The following is an 18,911-nucleotide window of genomic DNA, read 5'->3' as shown; positions in this document are numbered from 1 at the left end:
ACTAGGCATCTTCATCCCAAGAGAAATAAAGATAAAAAGAAAAAACCCTAAACTAAACACATATAAAATCAGTACCAGTATTAATCAAATACAATTGTTGCAACTGATCTACGAAGGGAGAAGTTCTTTTCCGTGGGAAATTGAAGCCTCTACGGATAGGTTTTCTGATAGGCTAAATCTGATGGCAAGATTTTCATTAAGATATCCTTATTTCTAACAATCTTTTAGGAAGGCTATCTTAGAAATACATAAACAGAGAACTCACTTCTAATAGAGATACTGGGGATATTTTTATAAACCTAATTTACAATAACTTAATATTCAAAGACTCAAATAACATTCTTTTGCTTTTTATCCTTAGATCATCTGACCGCAATTTTATTAAAAACAGGTCAGCAGGCAAGCTAAGTCAATCACTAAGTAGAAAACTCTAGTCCAATCTAGTTGGTGAATGATCTTTCATTTTTTTTGGATCGATTTTGTTTGTTTGATTCAGTCTTTCTTCTGTTCGAGTTTACTCTTATCTTGAACACTGAAGACGGCTTGGAGGAGGTCCTTGCCGAAATATCTGCTTTTGTCCTTTCCGATTCCTTTTTGTCCACTGGCTGATATTACCTTTGTTTTCTTAGCTATTTAATTATATTATCTATATTTCTTGTTTATCATATGTCATTAGCACAAGTCAATCCCTGCCTACTGTTCGTTACCACTTATTGTTTGATAATAATAGAGGGCATAAATAAGGCTAACAAGCCTTTAATTACGAAAATGAAAATAACACTGACTTATCTTTAGCTCCAAACTTCTCTTCAACTCAAATATCTTTTCAGAATAAGTTGACATCCTACATTTTGAGATAGATTATTGTATCTACTTGGTTTTTGAAAGTTGAAATCGTGGGAGACAGGACATCCTTAACTAGGAAATGGTTTCATACGTTCATCATGCGATTTTATAGAATCCAACGCCCCTTATCTTTGTAGAATTGCTCCCCTTTTTATTTGAAAATTGTGCCTTCACGGGCCGTTTTCACTTAAAGTTAATTATCTTATCCGTAAGCACATCATGTGCTCAATGACATATTTTTTACGTTTTTCTCATATCACTACGAATTCATCTCTAATCTTTGAATCTCTATTTTGGTTTGTGGTTAGTTTTGTTTGTTTAAGTTTAAGTTTGTTTAGTTTGTTTGTTAAAGTTTTGTTTGTTTGTTTGTTTAAGTTTGTTTAAGATTTGCCTGTTCAATTTAAGCTTTATTGTTACTGATCTTAAGTTTAATATGGCCTTTACTATCCTTTGAAAAACTTCTTTTTGAAATTTTTATTTGAATTCGTTTTAAAAAAGTCAATAACATTCAGAGTGGTTTTAATTCACCTGCCTTTACCCATGTGGCACCCGTTTGTATTTAAATAAATGTTTTAAGATAGAATATACATCTACTTTGCCATAAGAAAAGTAAACAAAGTCTTTGTTTTTTCGTTTATTTTATGTTTATTTTGTTTTATTTTGTTTATATTATAAAATCAAGATCATTGAATAGTTTTTTTTAATTATGCAGATAAGTTGGGGAGGGTTTCTGGTCTGATTATTGTTTGTATATTTTTGTTTTGCAAAAGATTACTGTGAAAGTCTATTTTTTTTATTACTTCAACACCATATTTTTATAGTTAAATATGTTTTTTTTTTCGCTAGACAGTTTTGGAGATCGACCAAAACAAGCGAGGCATTGGCAACCCCCAGAACTAATGTGATTTAATTTACACACTTTGAAATACATAGCTTCTTGTAAAATGATTGCAGGGATCAGACTAAATGAGGGGGATGATGTTCAATAGGTACGGAAAGGGATTAAAACTTAAATTGACGCTAGACAAGGTAATTCTTATATAGTGCTTGAAACATTAGCTTTCAATGTTTTTGTTAAGAGACCAAAGATGAAAATTAATTAGATTAAAAGATGAAAAGATAACCAAGATGAAACCATTTATTATTATGTAAAGAAAAATGTATAGGATGTGATATAATATTTTTTTCCTCCACAAAATGTTTCAAATTCTTGAACCTCTTGCCAAAAACAACAAAATAGATAGGACCGAGATATCATTATAATTTATTTATTTCTAGGCCACACTTTGAAGTGCCCATTACTGAGAGCAAAGATTCGAGTGCCCATTACTGAGAGCAAAGATTCGAACACGCTCTTATTTTCTGTACGTCAAAAGTTGAGACATTTTATATCTAGCATGCACTAAAGGAGAAGGAGGATTTTTTAGACCCATTTCACTTGGTGAGGGAAGCCTAAAACCAATTAAATAAAAAACAAGTTTTTTTTTTAATGAAAGTAAGGAGTGATATTAAAACTTAAAACGAACAGAAATTACTCCGTATATGAAAGGGGCTTTTCCTCCTCAACGCCCCGCTCTTTACGCTAAAGTCTGACTCTTTCTCTTAACTCTACTTTTTAAAACAGTAAAAGACTTCAGCGTAAAGAGCGGGACGTTGAGGAGGAAAAGCCCCCTTCATATACAGAGTGATTTTTAAAAAAACTTGTTTTTTGTTTAATTTCTGGACGTTTTTGAATTAATGCATGTTTTGATCTTGGTTCTCCGCATATAAATAATTAAAACGAAATTTGCCTATTAAGTTTTTTGGCTAAATGGCTTTCTCATAGTTTTAATCGGAAGATTTTGAGAAAAAAGGAGCAGGGGAGGAGGCTCAGATGCCCTCCAATTTTTGACCACTTAAAAAGGCAACTAAAACTTTTAATTTCATACGAACGTTTCATTAGTAAAAAATATATGTAACTTACGAATTAACTTACGTAATGAACTTCTATTTTCGTATGTTTTAATTGCGTATATCAAAAGTTCACCCCTCGTCGATACCTCACTCTTTACATTAAAGCTTAAATTTTGTCCCAATTTCTTAAGAATGACCCCTGAATCACAAAGGCCGTAGAATAAATAGTTGAAATTACTAAAAATAATTTAGCGTAAAGAGCGAGGTATTACGAGGAGGTAAACCCCTCATATGTGTAATAATCTCTGTTCGTTTTAAGTTTTAATGCTGCTCCTCACTTTCAGTAGAAAAAACTTTTCTTAATTATTTTTTCATTGTTTTTTTAAATAATGCTAGAAAATCCTGCGCCCCCTTCTTGAAAGTCTTTTCCCCATGAGAAGTTCCTCCATGGAAATATCCTCCCACGTAACCCCCCAACTCTCCCTCCCAAACCAAAAAATCCCCCTGAAAACGTTTGTACACTTCCCAGTAACCATCACTATATGTAAACACAGGTCAAAGTTTGTAACTTGCAGCCCCTCCCACGGGAACTGCGGGGGAGTAAGTCGTCCCTAAAGACATAGTGATAAGGTTTTTGACTATGGTGAATGAAATGGCTATCTCAGAATTTTGATCCGGTGACTCTGGGGAAAAAAGAGCGTGGGAGGGGGCCTAGGTGCCCTCCAATGTTTTAGGTCACTTAAAAAGGGCACTAGAACTTTTAATTTCCGTTAGAATTAGCCCTATCGCGACATTCTAGGACCACTGGGTTGATACTATCACCCATGGGAAAAAAAAACAACAAAACAAACAAACAAAAAAAAAACAAATAAACACATCCGTGATTTGTCTTCTGGCAAAAAATGTGTAATTCCACAATTTTGTAGATAGGAGCTTGAAATTTCTACAATGAGGTTCTCTGATGCGCTGATTCTGATGGTATGATTTTCGTTAAGATTGTATGACTTTTAGGGGTTTTCCCCTATTTTCTAAAATGAGGCAAATTTTCTCAGGCTCGTAACTTTTGATGGGTATGACTAATCTTGATGAAACTTATATATTTAAAATCAGCCTTAAAATGCGATTTTTTTAATGTAACTATTGATATCAAAATTCCATTTTTTGAGTTTAGGTTACTATTGAGCCGGGTCACTACTTACTACAGTTCGTTACTACGAACTGTTTGATCAGAATTGATTTAGCTAACCATTTTCCCAGGTACTAGATTTTCAATGCGTTGTATTCACGTCATTGTATGCTCTTTGGACAACAGCTATGAGCATGTGTGTTTGTTACTGATTAAATAAAGAAAAACAAGTTTTTTTAAATGAAAGTAAGGAGCAACATTAAAACTTAAAACGAACAGAAATTATTCCGTATATGGAAGGGGCTTTTCCTTCTCCGCGGCCCGCTCTTTACGATAAAGTTTGACTCTTTCTCTTAACTCTATTTTTAAAACAGTAAGAAATTTTAGCGTAAAGAGCGGGCCGTTGAGGAGGAAAAGACCCTTCAATATACGGAGTAATTTCTGTTCGTTTTAAGTTTTAATGTTGCTCCTTACTTTCATTTAAAAAAACTTTTTTTTTATTTAATTTCTGGACGTTTTTGAATTAATGCATGTTTTGATCTTGGCTCTCCGCACATAAATAATTAAAACGAAATTTGCATATTAATTAATTGCGATTAATCGGAATATTTTGAGAAAAAGGAGCGAGGGAGGAGGCCTAGTTGCCCTCCAATTTTTTGATTACTTAAAAAGGCAACTAGAACTGTTAATTTTTTACAAACGTTTTCATTGGTAAAAAGTATACGTAACTTACGAATTAATTTACGTAAAGAACTTCTATATTCGTATGTTTTTATTGAGTGTATGAGGGGGTTCAACCCTCGTCTATACCTCGCTTTTTACCCTAAAGCTTAAATTTTGTCCCAATTCCTTAAGAATGACCTCTGAATCAAAAAGGTCGTAAAATAAGAAGTTGAAATTACTAAAAATACTTTAGCGTAAAGAGTGAGGTATAACGAGGAGGTAAACCCCTCATATGTGTAATAATTTTTGTTCCTTTTAAGTTTTAATGCTACTCAAAAACTTTCATATTTATTTTTTCATTAATTTTTTCAAATAATTATAGAAAACCCTGCGCCCCTTCATACAAATTCTCTTCCCCCATGACAAGTTTCTCCATGGAAATATCCTCCCAAGTAACCCCCTCAAATCCCCCCCTAAACAAAAAAATCCCCCCGAAAACGTCTGTACACTTCCCAGTAACCAAAGTAGTCAAAGTTTGTAATTTGCAGCCCCTCCCACGGGGACTGCGGGGGAGTAAGTCGTCCCTAAAGACATAGTTATTAGGTTTTTCGACTATGGTGAATAAAATAGCTATCTCAGAATTTTGATCTGGTGACTCTTGGGAAAAAATGAGCGTAGGAGGGGGCCTAGGTGCCCTCCAATTTTTCGGTCACCTAAAAAGGGCACTAGAACTTTTAATTTCCGTTAAAATGAGCCTTCTTGCGGCGTTCTAGGACCATTCAGTTGATGTAAATACGTTCTGAGACCATACTGGCTATGCATGACGTATGAAAACAAAGAAAGGGAATAAAAATGAAAAGAGAAAAAACAAATAGGTGAAAAAACGAGGATTTTATCAGCCAGTAGCTAAATATGAAAAACAAGCAAATATTTCGACAAGGACCTCCGCCAAGTCGTCCTCAGTGCTCAAAAAAAAAAGAAAGAAAAGAAAACAAAGAAGAAAACAACAGCAAAATCTAACCTTTATAAGTGAACTACACGAGAGGAGTAAAGACACACCCTCTTCCTTTTCCGAAAGACATTCTTGATGAAACTTATATATTTAAAATCAGCATTAAAATGCGATTCTTTTGATGTAACTATTGGTATCAAAATTCCATTTTTTAGAGTTTCGGTTACTATTGAGCCGGGTCGCTACTACAGTTCGTTACCATGAACTGTTTGATCATTATCACGTTCAAGTTAAATAAGTGTACAAGTCAAATTAAGATAGAAATAGAGGGTGAAAACTTACATTGACACTGGTATCCTTGCTTTCCAAAACCCCTAGAAGAAAAAAGGTAAAATATTAGAGTACTATTTTTAAAATCTGACAAAAACTTCTGCGTAATAAAAAATTAAGAGGAAAAACAACATAAAAAGAGTTAAAGCGTTTTAAAAGATAAATAAGAATCTAAAAAGCAGAGACTTTCTTGTTTCATTGATACCTAAAAGAATTATTTGAACGATAACTGGATCTTAAAAGGCAATTTCGCATACAAAAACCAAATGAATTGCCAAAAGCCAACACAAAATTGGTAAGATAACCAAAGGGAGACGAGATGGTAAAATTAAGTTCGAAGCAAAACCTCTATTTTCATCAAACTACAAAATATCTGGGATTCCTGGATACGAAAAAAACGTTGGAACTCTTTAAATTATGAATTACTATTATAAATATATTATATAAAAATCCTTTTTTTTCTTTATTGATAATCCACTAGAAATAGATGAGCTCATTTAAGTGTATTGGCTTTGAGCAGTGAAAGCCGCAGTTAGATTGTTATGAGAAGTCAACGGTAGCAAAAGAAAAATTGAAAAAGTAAGACAGTAATTGATAATAAAATGGCTTGATAGTGAATGAAACCTTTATACAATTCTTTTATATCCCATTGAAAACTGGCTATGTCACTTTTACAGAAATTTGGTACCATTTTTATTTGTGCATAGCAAGGAAACTGTAAAGTCAATAATGATGTGTAAGTAAGAGGTACCTTTATGTGGGGATATAGACTTTGAAACTTGCTGATTGTTTAAAAGCCTGCCCTAAAAAAGGATCATTATGATCATTTTTGACTCGTGATATCTTGGATTCAAATTTTTAATCTGTGACACAGTTAATTTGCTCATTTGAATGAATATTATCTCTTTTTGTTTTTTTCCCATTGCTTTATTTTATCACCCTTAAGAAAGGTGCGACTCCTTAAAAATCTCGGATAGGGTTGAAATACAAAAAAAGACTTTAAAATATGTTTTTACTAGTTTTAAAACTGTTGGCGTTTTCTAAGCCATGTTGATCCCCGGGTGGTCTCTGCTACAACCCCATCAAGTGAAAGTATAGCAGGCCCCCTTGCACCCTGGCTTCCCTGCACCCTTTCCTAACCATTGAGCTAAATATGTCCATTAAAGGAAGAAGCCTTGGAGGGGGAATTTACTGCAAGAGCTTAAAGTGCCAAAGCTTTAAGGCAGGTTAGACACAAAATATGTTTAACCTTTTCTGCCTCTCTCAATCCAGAATTTGATGTCTAAATAACCCCCTCTGCTTAAAAAACCGAAAGCATCAGTCAGATCTCCCAGGCCGTTCCCAAGATAATGCAGATACACTATTTGGATAATCTGGCACCAAATAGTGTCATTTCATTTACCTCGCTACTTAATCCTGAACTTTTAAGAGAAAAATAAAGATGGAAAAATAAAGGGTGCATAAGAAAAAAAAATAAAGATAGCGGATGACAGACTTAGGGGAAAAATGTTGGAGTTTCTTCATTATACCTATATTTCTTGCCAGGATTTTACTATTGAAAGCTGCATGCTCCTTAATAGATAAAGAAAGAAAAATATTTAAGGAAATAAAGAAAAATAAAGACGGTGGAAGAAAAATAAAGATGGAAAAAAGAAAAATAAAGTTGGTGGAGCACAGACTTAGGAAAAAAAATGTTGGAGTTTTTTCATTATACCTAGATTTCTTGCTAGAATTTTAATAGTTAAACTTACATGCTGGTTAAAAAATAAAGTTTAATCAATTACAATCCCAAGGTATTTAAAAGAAACAGTCCGTTTTATAACTCCATTAGAGGTATTTAATTCCTTCATCCATGGGTAAAAGTCCGGCGATCGTGAGAAAATGACAAAATTAGACTTGCTTATATTATTCTTAGTTTATTTACCCTCAGCAAGATTACAATTTTATCAGCTGATTCCCTAATTGACTTCTCAAGCAGCTGCACTGTCTTAGCTCTGGTAATTGTTATTGTGTCATTAGCAAAAAGTAAAACTGTTTCATTAGTGGGGTTAACCGTTAGCTCTTTTATTCTGTAGCAAAAATTATTCAGACAATTTGGTAAACAATTTATAAATATCAAGAATAATATAGGACCAAGAACTGATCCTTGCGGAACACCAATTTCAACCAGTTTTTCTCCTGAAAAAGAATCATTTAGTTGAACGTACTGATAATGATTACTTACAAAACTTCTTAAAAAATTTCCCCTCAGACCATGCATTTCATACTTTTTAAGAAGAAGTTTATGGTCTACCGTGTCGAAAGCATTTATCAGATGTAAAAATAAAGCACCTATTTTAAAACATTTATCTAATGCCTCATTTGTCAAATAAGTCATTGCCTGTTCTGTTGTTCTTTTTCTACGGAACCTAAATTGTCTCTCTACCAGTAACTTATGATTTTCCAAAAAACTCCTCATTCTAGTACTAAATCACTTCTCTAAAACGCAGAAAAGTGTGGGTATAACTTATCGGTCTTGTTGGATTCAACGAAACTGATCAACAAAACATTCTATGTTTTGTTGGGCTAGTTTTTTTTAATTTAGGGCTATTTGCTATTGGTTGTCATGTTTTCGGCAACATTTCATCTGGCTTGTTTTGTTAATCCAAACAAATTTTGCCACGTACCAGTTGAAAACCTATTGAAGAAGCATATGAACTCTTGGGAGTCCATCAATCATAAAGTAAAACAATGCTGATGGTGAGAGAGGGAGCAAGGCTTCCCCAAAAAAGAAGGGAGGGAAGAAAAATAAAAAAGAGATCGAATTTGCTCTTAGCTCTGTCAGTCCTAGGTAAAACTCTTCTCAAGGTTTACAAACTACTAAGCACAAATCCCATGATTGCTTCTCTACCTATACAACTTAGAACATAATTTTTATCTGCGTTGAATGCATACTGAGGTTTTGAGCAAGACTCTGAGAGGAAATTATAATTATATTTCAAATTATATTTGACTCTGTAGGATTTAATTTTTTTGTGGTAAACTTTTAATATACGTTGTTTGTTGAAAAATTATTTAAGATTTCTTATTAAATTGATTTAATGGTGGGTTCGCAAATTTTTATTGATAAATAGCATTGATGTCAGCGGGCCACATAAAGCAAAACTAAAATCATAGACAGCGCAATAGGACTGCCTAAATAAATATTAAATCTAAAAAAAAAGTTTGTTCAACTGAAAGTAAGGAGCGATATTAAAAATTAAAACGAACAGAAATTATTCTGTATACGAAAGTCTGATCCCCTCCTCAACACTCCACTCTTTACACTAAAGCTTTTATTGTTTTAAAAATTAGAGTTGTGACAAAGAGTCAAACCTTAGCGTATAAAGATACAGGACAAGTGAAAGTATTATCACAGATTGTGTAACATTATGCGAAAAGTCAAGATACAGGACAAGTCCAAGTATTATCACAGATTGTGTAACATTATGCCCATTCCCCACATTTAAATAGCGATTGTATTTTTAATTTGAAAGTATTCGAAAAATAAAGTCGGAATTATTAACTTACCCGTTGGGCATTGTTTGACAAAGTATACCTAGAAAATCTTAACAATTATTGGCACCATTGGGGCAGAAACCTTAAATTAATTGAAAATTTCCAGAGAAGCCAATTGGAACGGAAAAATTTACTCCTTGAGTTAGAAAATTACCTTCCCCTTTGTATCCTTGTTTAAAAAAAATGAAATCTACGAAAATTACACAAATATTTTTCTTATGTAAATAAGGGTATGAGGGCGGTTATTTCCGGCGGAGATCTCCGGCGGTTACACAGAATACCGTCTTTATGCCTAAAGTTCCTTTCACAAGTGAAGCTAGGTCTCCTAGTTCTGCATGATATAACTAATAACAACAGAAAAAGTTCTAAACTCGTAAGCACACAAAACTTCTAAATTGTGAGAATTTATACATATTTTGTTTGAATTCACTTTATTCTATTCTCAGCAGACATTTCGTACAATAGCCTGATGCAGAGATAAATGCCCCACAAGTAGTGCTTGCGTTGTGTGAACTGCGACTAATAACAATCATTTTTCTTAGTAAATTTGTATCAATTTTTGTCGAGCTTCTTAAACGAAATATTTGGAAAAATCGAAATTGAGATTTCAAAAATTGAAGTCTCTATGTATAAGGCATATAACGTCTATGTATAAATGCCTTATAGTTAGAGGCAGTTCTACATTTATGGGTTACTATGTGAATTTGAAACATGAGGAATAGGACGTTATCAGCACTTATTTGCCATTTCATTTAGAAAGAAGAGAATTTGGAAGCTTTACTGCAAATAGACATTAAAACAATTAAATAGTTCCTCGAGCAGATACCCCTCTACCAAATTCAATAACCAAACTACAACTGATTTGACCTATCTAGCTACAGTAAGAATATCATCATAAAAAATAAAAAGTCTTATTTTCTTTTTCAATGATTTCTCTTTGATTCACGATATTATAATCCCTGTAAATCTACCTTTCTTTTCAATCGTTCCATTTTGGTTGTATTTGCACATGTAGAGTGAAATTCATTTCCACTTTGAAAAGTTTAAACCAAGAAAATTTGACATTGAACTGATAGATTTTAGGACATAAAAGCACCTTAAATATCAGGGAAACGAACTTGACCTGTGCAAATGTGGTGAACGAGAAAGCACAGAACATTTTTGCAATTTTGCCATTAACTAGGCTCACCTATTTACTAGATTGTAAGGTCTCAAAGGCAATATATTTAGAAAAACATTAATACGGAATATATTATGAAGTGTAATAGATCCCTATTTTCCACGTTTTCCTTATATTAAAAACGAATATAGATTAATTGAAAAACGAGCAACAGTTTTAAGGCTGATCAATAAATTATACTATTTTCTAAATTATTTGAGGGGGAAGTGCCTCCACCCCCTTGCCCCCCTCTGAACAACGCCACCGAGGATTGTATTAATTTTAGTATTAAGGATGTCATGCGCATAACTTTAGACTTTGATTAGAATGACCCCTTTTTGATATTACATCATTCTAGATTTACCAAGACGATTAGTAGCCCGTTTCTTAATTAAGATTTTTTTTTAATTCTCAGCAGAAAATAAGGAGCAACGTTTAAACTTGAAGCGAACAGAAATTATTACGTATATAAGGGGACTGCCGTTTCCTCGACCCTCACTGTTTATGTTTAAGTATTAAAGATTTTTTGAAAGAAAGACTTCTCATTCAAGTTCAACAGCCCTTTTGTTACGAAATTTACTCGAAATTTTAGAGTTATGGTAAAGAGTAAAGGATACAAAAGAAGCCCCCACTCTCATATAGGAAATAGTTTCTGTTCGTATATTGTTCCTTCCTTTTAGTTGAAAAAACATAATTATTTGTTTTTATTTAAGTTCTGGCTATTTTTCAAATTATGCCAGGACTCCCCTCCCTCAACAGATAAAATTTTCTGTGGAAAATTTTACCCGGAAAATTTTACCCATGTAGAATCCTCTCCAAGGAAAATTATCTGCCGAAAAATGTCCATACATTTACCAATAACAAACACTATCTTTAAGCAACAGCATACTTGCTTAACTGTAGCCCTTTTCCCAGAAGCGGTTGGGGGTCATATCATTCCAAGAGGCATAGTTATAAGAATTTCAAACTATACTAAACCAAATCTATCTAAATATTTTGGTCAGATTTGACGATTTGGATAAAAAGGGGGTATGAGAAGAGGGTTAGCTGCCCTCATAACTTCCCTTCATAACTGAGTTCCTTTAAAAAGGCACTGGAACTTTTAATTTTTCTTTTAATAATCCCCGTCCCGATATTCTAAGGTAATTGGTTTGGTAAGATCACCCTGGAGAAAAAACCTGGAGAAAAGTTGATGCTTCTTCTTGTAAAAGAAATGACAATTCTGCATATTTGTAGATAAAAACTTGAAACCCCTGCAGTAAGCTTCTCGAATATACTGAATCAGATGGTGTAGTTTTCATTAAAATCATTTGACGTTTTAGGGGTGTTTTCCTCATTTTTCATAAATGAAGCTAATTTTTTCAGACTTATAACTCTTCATGGGTAACATAAAACTTTGAATTTTGTATACTTGCAATCAGCATGGGAAGGTAATTCTATCGATGTAATAATTTTTATCAATATTTCTTTCTTTAGAGTAACAATTAGAGTCGCTCCTTACTTACAGTTTGCTCCCACGAACTGTTCGAGCAGGCCTACAGCTACTTCTTACTCTTTCCTGCATATGTAACTGGAGGGTGTTATTGATTAGACATATTAACTATTACCAGTGATGGTTCAGGTTTCTTTTGTGCCATAAGCCAAATCATGCTTAGCATCCCCCCTCTCCCTCCCAAAGTCTTTATGACAGATTTTTAGCAAAATGTCCATTTATTAACAAACTTCGAAAAACGAAAATTTTTGATTCATTTTGCTTATACTTACTGCCAACTTCACCTTCTACTTTATTAAAAAAAAAAAAATAATAATATATATATATAATAATGATTAATGTTCGATTATTTGTTTGAAATTTTGTGCCCCTAAGATTTCTGTGCCCTGGCAAGTGCCCCCTCTTCCCCCTAAAACCACCTCTGGCTATTACTCACCATAAAAATTCCTTACAAAAGGGACAAAGAGTTGGCGAACGAAAGAACTTGGCAACAAATTTGTGCCCTTTCACCTCGTGGACTTTTTGATGTTTAATTGCTCCTCTTCTTCTGGCAATTCCATTTGTGAATATTGCTCCGTCAAAATCATCTGCAAGAAAGCAAAAGAAATACAATAGTAAGAATGTTTACATTACATCACTTTGATTTTTTTACTTCGATCCTGTTATGGAGGGCGGATGACAATCCCTCTTGAAAAAAAGTTTTAAATTTGCTTTGTGGCACATCATTTTAGAAAATGTCACCTAAGAGGGAGGTAGATGAAGCAAAAACAGCAAAAATGTTATGAAACAAAATTTTAGACATTTGTCTAAACTTTATATCTTTCCACTAAGTCGATCAGTCTGATAAATTCGATTGATAGTGTTTGGTTTAAAATTAGTTTGCAATTGTTATTTTTGAACTTTTCTTATATTGTTATTGAATGGACTACCACCTGCGAACAAATTATGTAATTTTCGAACAAATTACGTGTGCTCATCGCAACACTAAGTTTGCACAACAAACAGTACAAATACAAAATCTAAAATACTCGGAGTTCGAGTTCGACGCTAAAATTCGACACTGAAACTTATAAACCACACCATGGTAGACCTCCAGCAACTTTATAGATGTTTTATTTAACACTTTACCTATACTATGGTTACAATACAATACGTTGTATTGTTAAAATACATGTTCTGTTAAAATGTTATTTCTTTTCTATTATCAGTTCCCTTTCCCTGAAAAAGAAACACATCCGTGTATGTGTGGTCTTTTATTAGAACATTCTTCTACTTTCAGACTCTCTTGAATCTTACTAGCACCAAAAGTAAAGGATCATATCACCAGCATAAACAAATTTTGCAAATGTTACGATTCCCGATCTGGATGAGCCTGAAAGCCCTTGCCCTATTTGCACGCTTAAATAATTTTGACAATCATATTACTAATTTTCTGAAGTAGAAACTTTAGAAAACTCTGTTTACAGAAGCTTTTATATTTCGTTTAATTTCTGAAAGCCAAAATAGAAACGTGCAACAGGATCCATAATTCTTAGAATTATTCTAAAACTTTCCTTTTCCTTTATTTTTCTCACAAACTACCTATTCATTTTACCGGCGGATCTAGGCCAAAATCTTTTGGGGGCCCAAGGTGACAAGGGCACCAACAATTGACCGAATTGATAAGTTTATTTTAAAAATAGCAAAAAAAGACAAAAAAGAACTGAGTGAGGGCGTCAGAAAAATATATGTTTTTGGGGGGGGCACCCCATCCCCTGGATCCGGCCCTGATTCTTTTTTCAGAGTCAAAATGCAATCAGATTTTTTTTTACAAACAGATTTTGTGAGCTATTTCTTTTTGGCAGGATTATCAATCTAATTCTCTTTTTTAATAGTGCTCACTAGCTTGGTGCCAAAACTAAATAGAATTAGAACTAATTAACACCCTGAATTTATATTTATGTGGAAACAGTTTTGTGAGTCAAGATGTTATCTAAAAAAAATTGTTGAAAGACAGCTCATTTATAGCCAATAAAAATTCGTCAAATTCCAAAGCTTGAAAATAAAACCATTTACATTTCACGGAGGTGCGTAGAATGGCAGTACAAAATTCTAAGGAACGCAAATTCCAAATTTTTTTTTCTTACTAGTAAAATTGAGAGGCAGATCGAACGTGCAATTGTCACCAGATCTATTTTTGGTTTTTTATTTAGAAAATCTGCCTTTAATATCTAATTACTTTCGGCGATTTACCAACTATTTCTTTCCTTCTTTCTGACATTTTGGGTAAGAGATTCAAAGTGCCAATAATTGCCTAAGCTAGTTGAGGATGTCGAATTGTTCTGCCTTTTCGTCACTTGTTAGACGTTTAGGTGTTTTTAAATTAGCAAGCAATAAGAATGATAAATAAAAGGATCTTGGTAACTCTGATTGATTGGTCAATTTAACCCCTGAAGTATAGAGCCAGATAAATTTATAATGGATATAATGGAATTTGTACAAATATTTCTCTAAAAAAGGAAAGCAAAAATTGAATTTTGTTGTCTCATAATTCTCTTTTTATAGTTGAAATGACAGTTCAGATATGCAACAATATCCAGAAGATTGTATTGGATTACAACCCAATACAAATGGCCATACCACATACCACAGTCATACCACAGTCACATCATAATGACCACATCATAATTACTATCGTCCACCAATTATTGGTTCCAAAAAACTTGTAATATATATATATATATATATATATATATATATATATATATATATATATATATATATATATATATATATATATATATATGCATATATTAAAAAAAGTGTAACTGATGGTTACTTACCTAGTTCACCGTCTTGTACTATTTGCCGAACCCTGCTGGGATTAATGGGTGGTGGTCTTCCGGCATACCGAACCCGTATCTAAAAAAGTAAGACTTACATTTCTTTCCAGGGCCAAAGAAAAGAAGTTTTAATACATAAAAACGAACAATAAAACTCGTGCAGGTGCGAAAAACAACAATAAAATAACAATTATAATCTTTATGCGTCAATTAAATAAAAAAAACTAGTTTTTTTAACTGAAAGTAAGGAGCGACATTAAAACTTAAAACGAACAGAAATTACTCCGTATATGAAATGGGTTGTCCCGTCCGCATTCCCTCGCTCTTTACGCTAAAGCTTTTAATTGTTTTAAAAAGTAGAATTGTGGCAAAGAGTCAAATTTTAGCGTAAAGAGCGAAGGATTGCGGAGGGGACAACCCATTTCATATACGGAGTAATTTCTGTTCGTTTTAAGTTTTAATGTCGCTCCTTACTTTCAGTTAAAAAAACTAGTTTTTTTGTTTAATTTCTGAACGTTTTTGAATTAATGCATGTTTTATTTTGGCTCTCCACGCATAAATTATTAAAATGAAATTTGTATATTAATTCTTTTTTTTTTTGGCTAAATGGCTAAATTTTTCGGTTACTTAAAAAGGCAACTAGAACTTTTAATTTTTAACGAACGTTTTTATTAGTAAAAAATATACGTAACTTATGAATTAACTTACGTAACACGCTCTTATATTCTTATGTGTTTATTATGTATACGAGGGGGTTTGTACCCTCGTCAATACCTCGCTCTTTACACTAAATCGTAAGTTTTGTCCCAATTCTTTAAGAATGACCCCTGAATTAGAAAGGCCGTAGAATAAATAGTTGAAATTACTAAAAATACTTTAGCATAAAGAGCGTATATACTTTAGCGTAAGAGCGTAAGTATTTATCTCCTCCTAAATACCTCGCTCTTTATGCTAAAGTATTTTTAGAACCCCCCATGTGCGTAATAATCTCTGTTCGTTTTAAGTTTCAATGCTACTCCTTACTTTCAATTGAAAAAACATTTTCATGTTTATTTTTTCATTGTTTTTTTTATAGTAATGTTAGAAAATCCTGCGCCCTTTTCATTGAATTTTTCTTCCCCCATGACATATTTCTCGAAGGAAAGATCCTCCCACGTAGCCCCTTCCCCTCAACCCCACCCCTCAAACCAAGAAAAAAACCTGAAAACGTCTGTACACTTCCCAATAACCACTACTGTATGTAAACACTGGTCAAAGTTTGTAACTTGCAGCCCTCCCCCAGGGATTATGGGGGAGTAAGTCATTCCTAAAGACATAGTTATTAAGGTTTTCGACTATGCGGAACAAAATGGCTATCTCAAAATTTTGATTCGTTGACTTTGGGAAAAAATGAGTGTGGGAGGGGGCCTAGGTGCCCTCCAATTTTTTTGGTCACTTAAAATGGGCACTATAACTTTTCATTTCCGTTAGAATGAGCCCTCTTGTGACATTTTAGGACTACTTGGCCGATACGATGACCCCTGGAGAAAAGAAAAAAAAAAAAACAAATAAACACGCACCCTGATTTTTTTTGCAGATAGGAGCTTGAAATTTTTGCTATAGGGTTCTCTGATACGACGAATACGATGATGCGATTTTCGTTAAGATTCTACGACTTTTAGGGGGTATATGGAAAAAATGGAAAAAATGTTCATATTCTTTTATTTAAAATGTAGCTAAACTTAATTTTTCTATTGTATTTTTCTGCTTGCCTAATTAGATTTTTCCTTTGATGCTATTTCCCGTCTTCCAGTTATTCATTCCTGGCAACCACTGTAACCCGTTTTCATAGTCCCTAGCACCACCAGTATAACTTCTGGTGGTGTCGTTAGAGTACATAAACGCGATAGAGCGGTCCCAAGGTTTCTACAAGCTCTTCCGAACTGATATTATAACCGGTGTTGCTATGACAAGTCTATTACATCCTGGGGTGAGTAAGGGCCGCACTATTTGGCCTGGGATTCCACGACCTGTGTCATCAGTAATGCCTCTATTAATCTCATTTGGGCGTGAACAGATCCTCTGGTCGGTACTATAATGAAGATGATTCTCAATAGTCTTTTTCTAACTCAACCAGGATTCGGGGGAAAATAATCTTATACAGTCCGTATCAAATAACTCACATTTAATTGCCAAAATTGATACTAAACATTTTACACACAAAATCTAAACAGGGACTTCGAAGTTTCAACATGGACTTGAACTAAACCTGAAGTAAAAAAAGACAGAACTACGAATATACCTATCCACATACGAAAAAGATTACATCAAGCTTGGCCCCGTCTGAACCGGGGCCAAACAAATATATTACTGCTCCAAATCCAACTTGTTTAAGGCATACATGATTTTTCAATGGACAAAGCTAGCTATGTAAAAATAGATTTTCAAATCAATTTCTTCCCTTTTGCGAAATTAAATTAAAAACTGGCTCAAAATAGCGACGAAGACCACACCGTCTTTTCATAACAAACAAATACAAAGTTGAAACAATAGGGAAAATCGTTTCAAGACAGTAGAAATCAATTCTTTGAATATTTCGGCCCAAAGTCCAAAGGCCGTCTTCAACACAATACGAGAAAGAGAGAGAGAAAAAAAATTTGTATATATAAATAAACTTAGATTAAAATTTGAAAATTAAAACTAATAATGTTTTTTTAAACCTTTTAATTAAAAACTTTTTTAAAACTTTTTTATAAGTATTAGTTTTAACTCTCATATTTTAATGTAATTTTATTTATATATACATATTTTTACATATTTTAAAACTGGCTTACCTCCATGAGCTTTTAACTTGCAAACAAAACCGCACTATTGGTAAATATATGTAAAAGGAAAAGGGACATTTATCTGAAAAACAAAATGGGCACACGCCCCAACACATTTCTTCCTCCAGATAAATAAGGCTTATTTGCTAATCACCTCAAACTTGATCCTTCTTCTTTTCTTATTACTCTACTGGCATTTTTCAACCTTTTACTTACTACTGGTTTAGTACCATCGTCATTCTCTATTGGCATAGTTACGCCTATTCCTAAGAGCGGGAAAAAAGACTTGTCATCTTGTAGTTCCTGGAGGCCAATTACTAGGGGTTCTATGATTGGGAAAGTGTTTGAGTTGTGTTTGAAGGATTTTCTTGAAATTCTTGACACTGGTTCTAATCAAGTTGGTTTCAAGAGAGGTTTGGGATGTGACCATGCCCATGCATCTTTCAGCGAAGTTATTGAAGAAGCGACAATCTCTGGTCAACCGCTATACGCCCTCTTGATTGATATCAAAGGGGCCTTTGATAACATTTCTCATGTATCCGCTCTGCTCACTTTAATCCATGCTGGATTGCCCCTAGCTGTCATACGAGTCCTTCGCTCTTGGTATTCTCGTTTAAAGATCCGTATCTGTCCGAGTTCGTCTTCATCTCAGTCCAAATTAATTCAAGTGGGTAGAGGAATTAGACAAGGAGGAATTATTTCTCCTTATATATTCAATTCTTGTCTAGCTACTGCCTTAATTCTCTTTCCTGCTCGTTTGTTTCGTTATCTAGAAATCTGTCTTACATTGCATATGCTGATGACATTATCCTTCTAAGCCGGTCCAAGTCTAGTCTTGTTTCTAATTTTAATATTTTAATTAATTGTTTAAAAGGTTTGGGCCTTTCTATCAGTTTTGAAAAATGTCAATTTTTCATTGCAAATTGTTTAGAGGATAATGTCAGGGCGACTCTCGATTGCGGCAATGGTGTTATTTTTTAGTCGTCGCCAATAGTCACTTATTTGGGATTACCTTATGCTGCTTCGAAAAGAGATTTCAAACCAGTCCTGGTTCAGCATGTTCAGATGAAACTACGCAAGGCATTTGGTCTTTTAATTCGTTTTCGGGGTCTTTACCGTCGGGACGTCCTTGGTCGTATGTATAGCGCTGTTGCTCTGCCTCACGTATTGTTCCCATCCCTCTTCTTCCGAAATTTCAGATATTCTGATCTTTCGCCCATCAAAGTTTCTTATTTTAAATTTTGTAAATTTTTACTTGGTTTCCCCCTTTCTTTTAGTAACACTGAG

The 18,911-nt window shown here is 33.7% G+C and overlaps 1 protein-coding gene across 2 annotated transcripts in view; it reads right to left on the bottom strand.

The window, feature by feature from the left end:
* LOC136032715 (putative protein kinase C delta type homolog) overlaps positions 1 to 18,911 on the bottom strand; it is a 215,811-nt gene that overhangs the window by 182,638 nt on the left and 14,262 nt on the right. For both annotated transcript variants that reach the window (XM_065713026.1, XM_065713025.1), the window contains exons 2-4: positions 14,821 to 14,899; positions 12,435 to 12,585; positions 5,823 to 5,854 (exon numbers count right to left, since the gene is read on the bottom strand). Coding sequence is in view for 1 of the 2 variants with exons in the window: in XM_065713025.1 (XP_065569097.1) it covers positions 5,823 to 5,854; positions 12,435 to 12,585; positions 14,821 to 14,899 (262 nt within the window). In the remaining variant the exon portion in view is untranslated. The remainder of the gene's footprint in view (positions 1 to 5,822; positions 5,855 to 12,434; positions 12,586 to 14,820; positions 14,900 to 18,911) is intronic.

Source organism: Artemia franciscana, chromosome 11, assembly GCF_032884065.1.
Source record: "Artemia franciscana chromosome 11, ASM3288406v1, whole genome shotgun sequence".
Classification (NCBI taxonomy): domain Eukaryota; kingdom Metazoa; phylum Arthropoda; class Branchiopoda; order Anostraca; family Artemiidae; genus Artemia; species Artemia franciscana.
The sequence above is the reverse complement of the archived record's forward strand: the minus strand, read 5'-3'. Positions and strand labels throughout refer to the sequence as shown.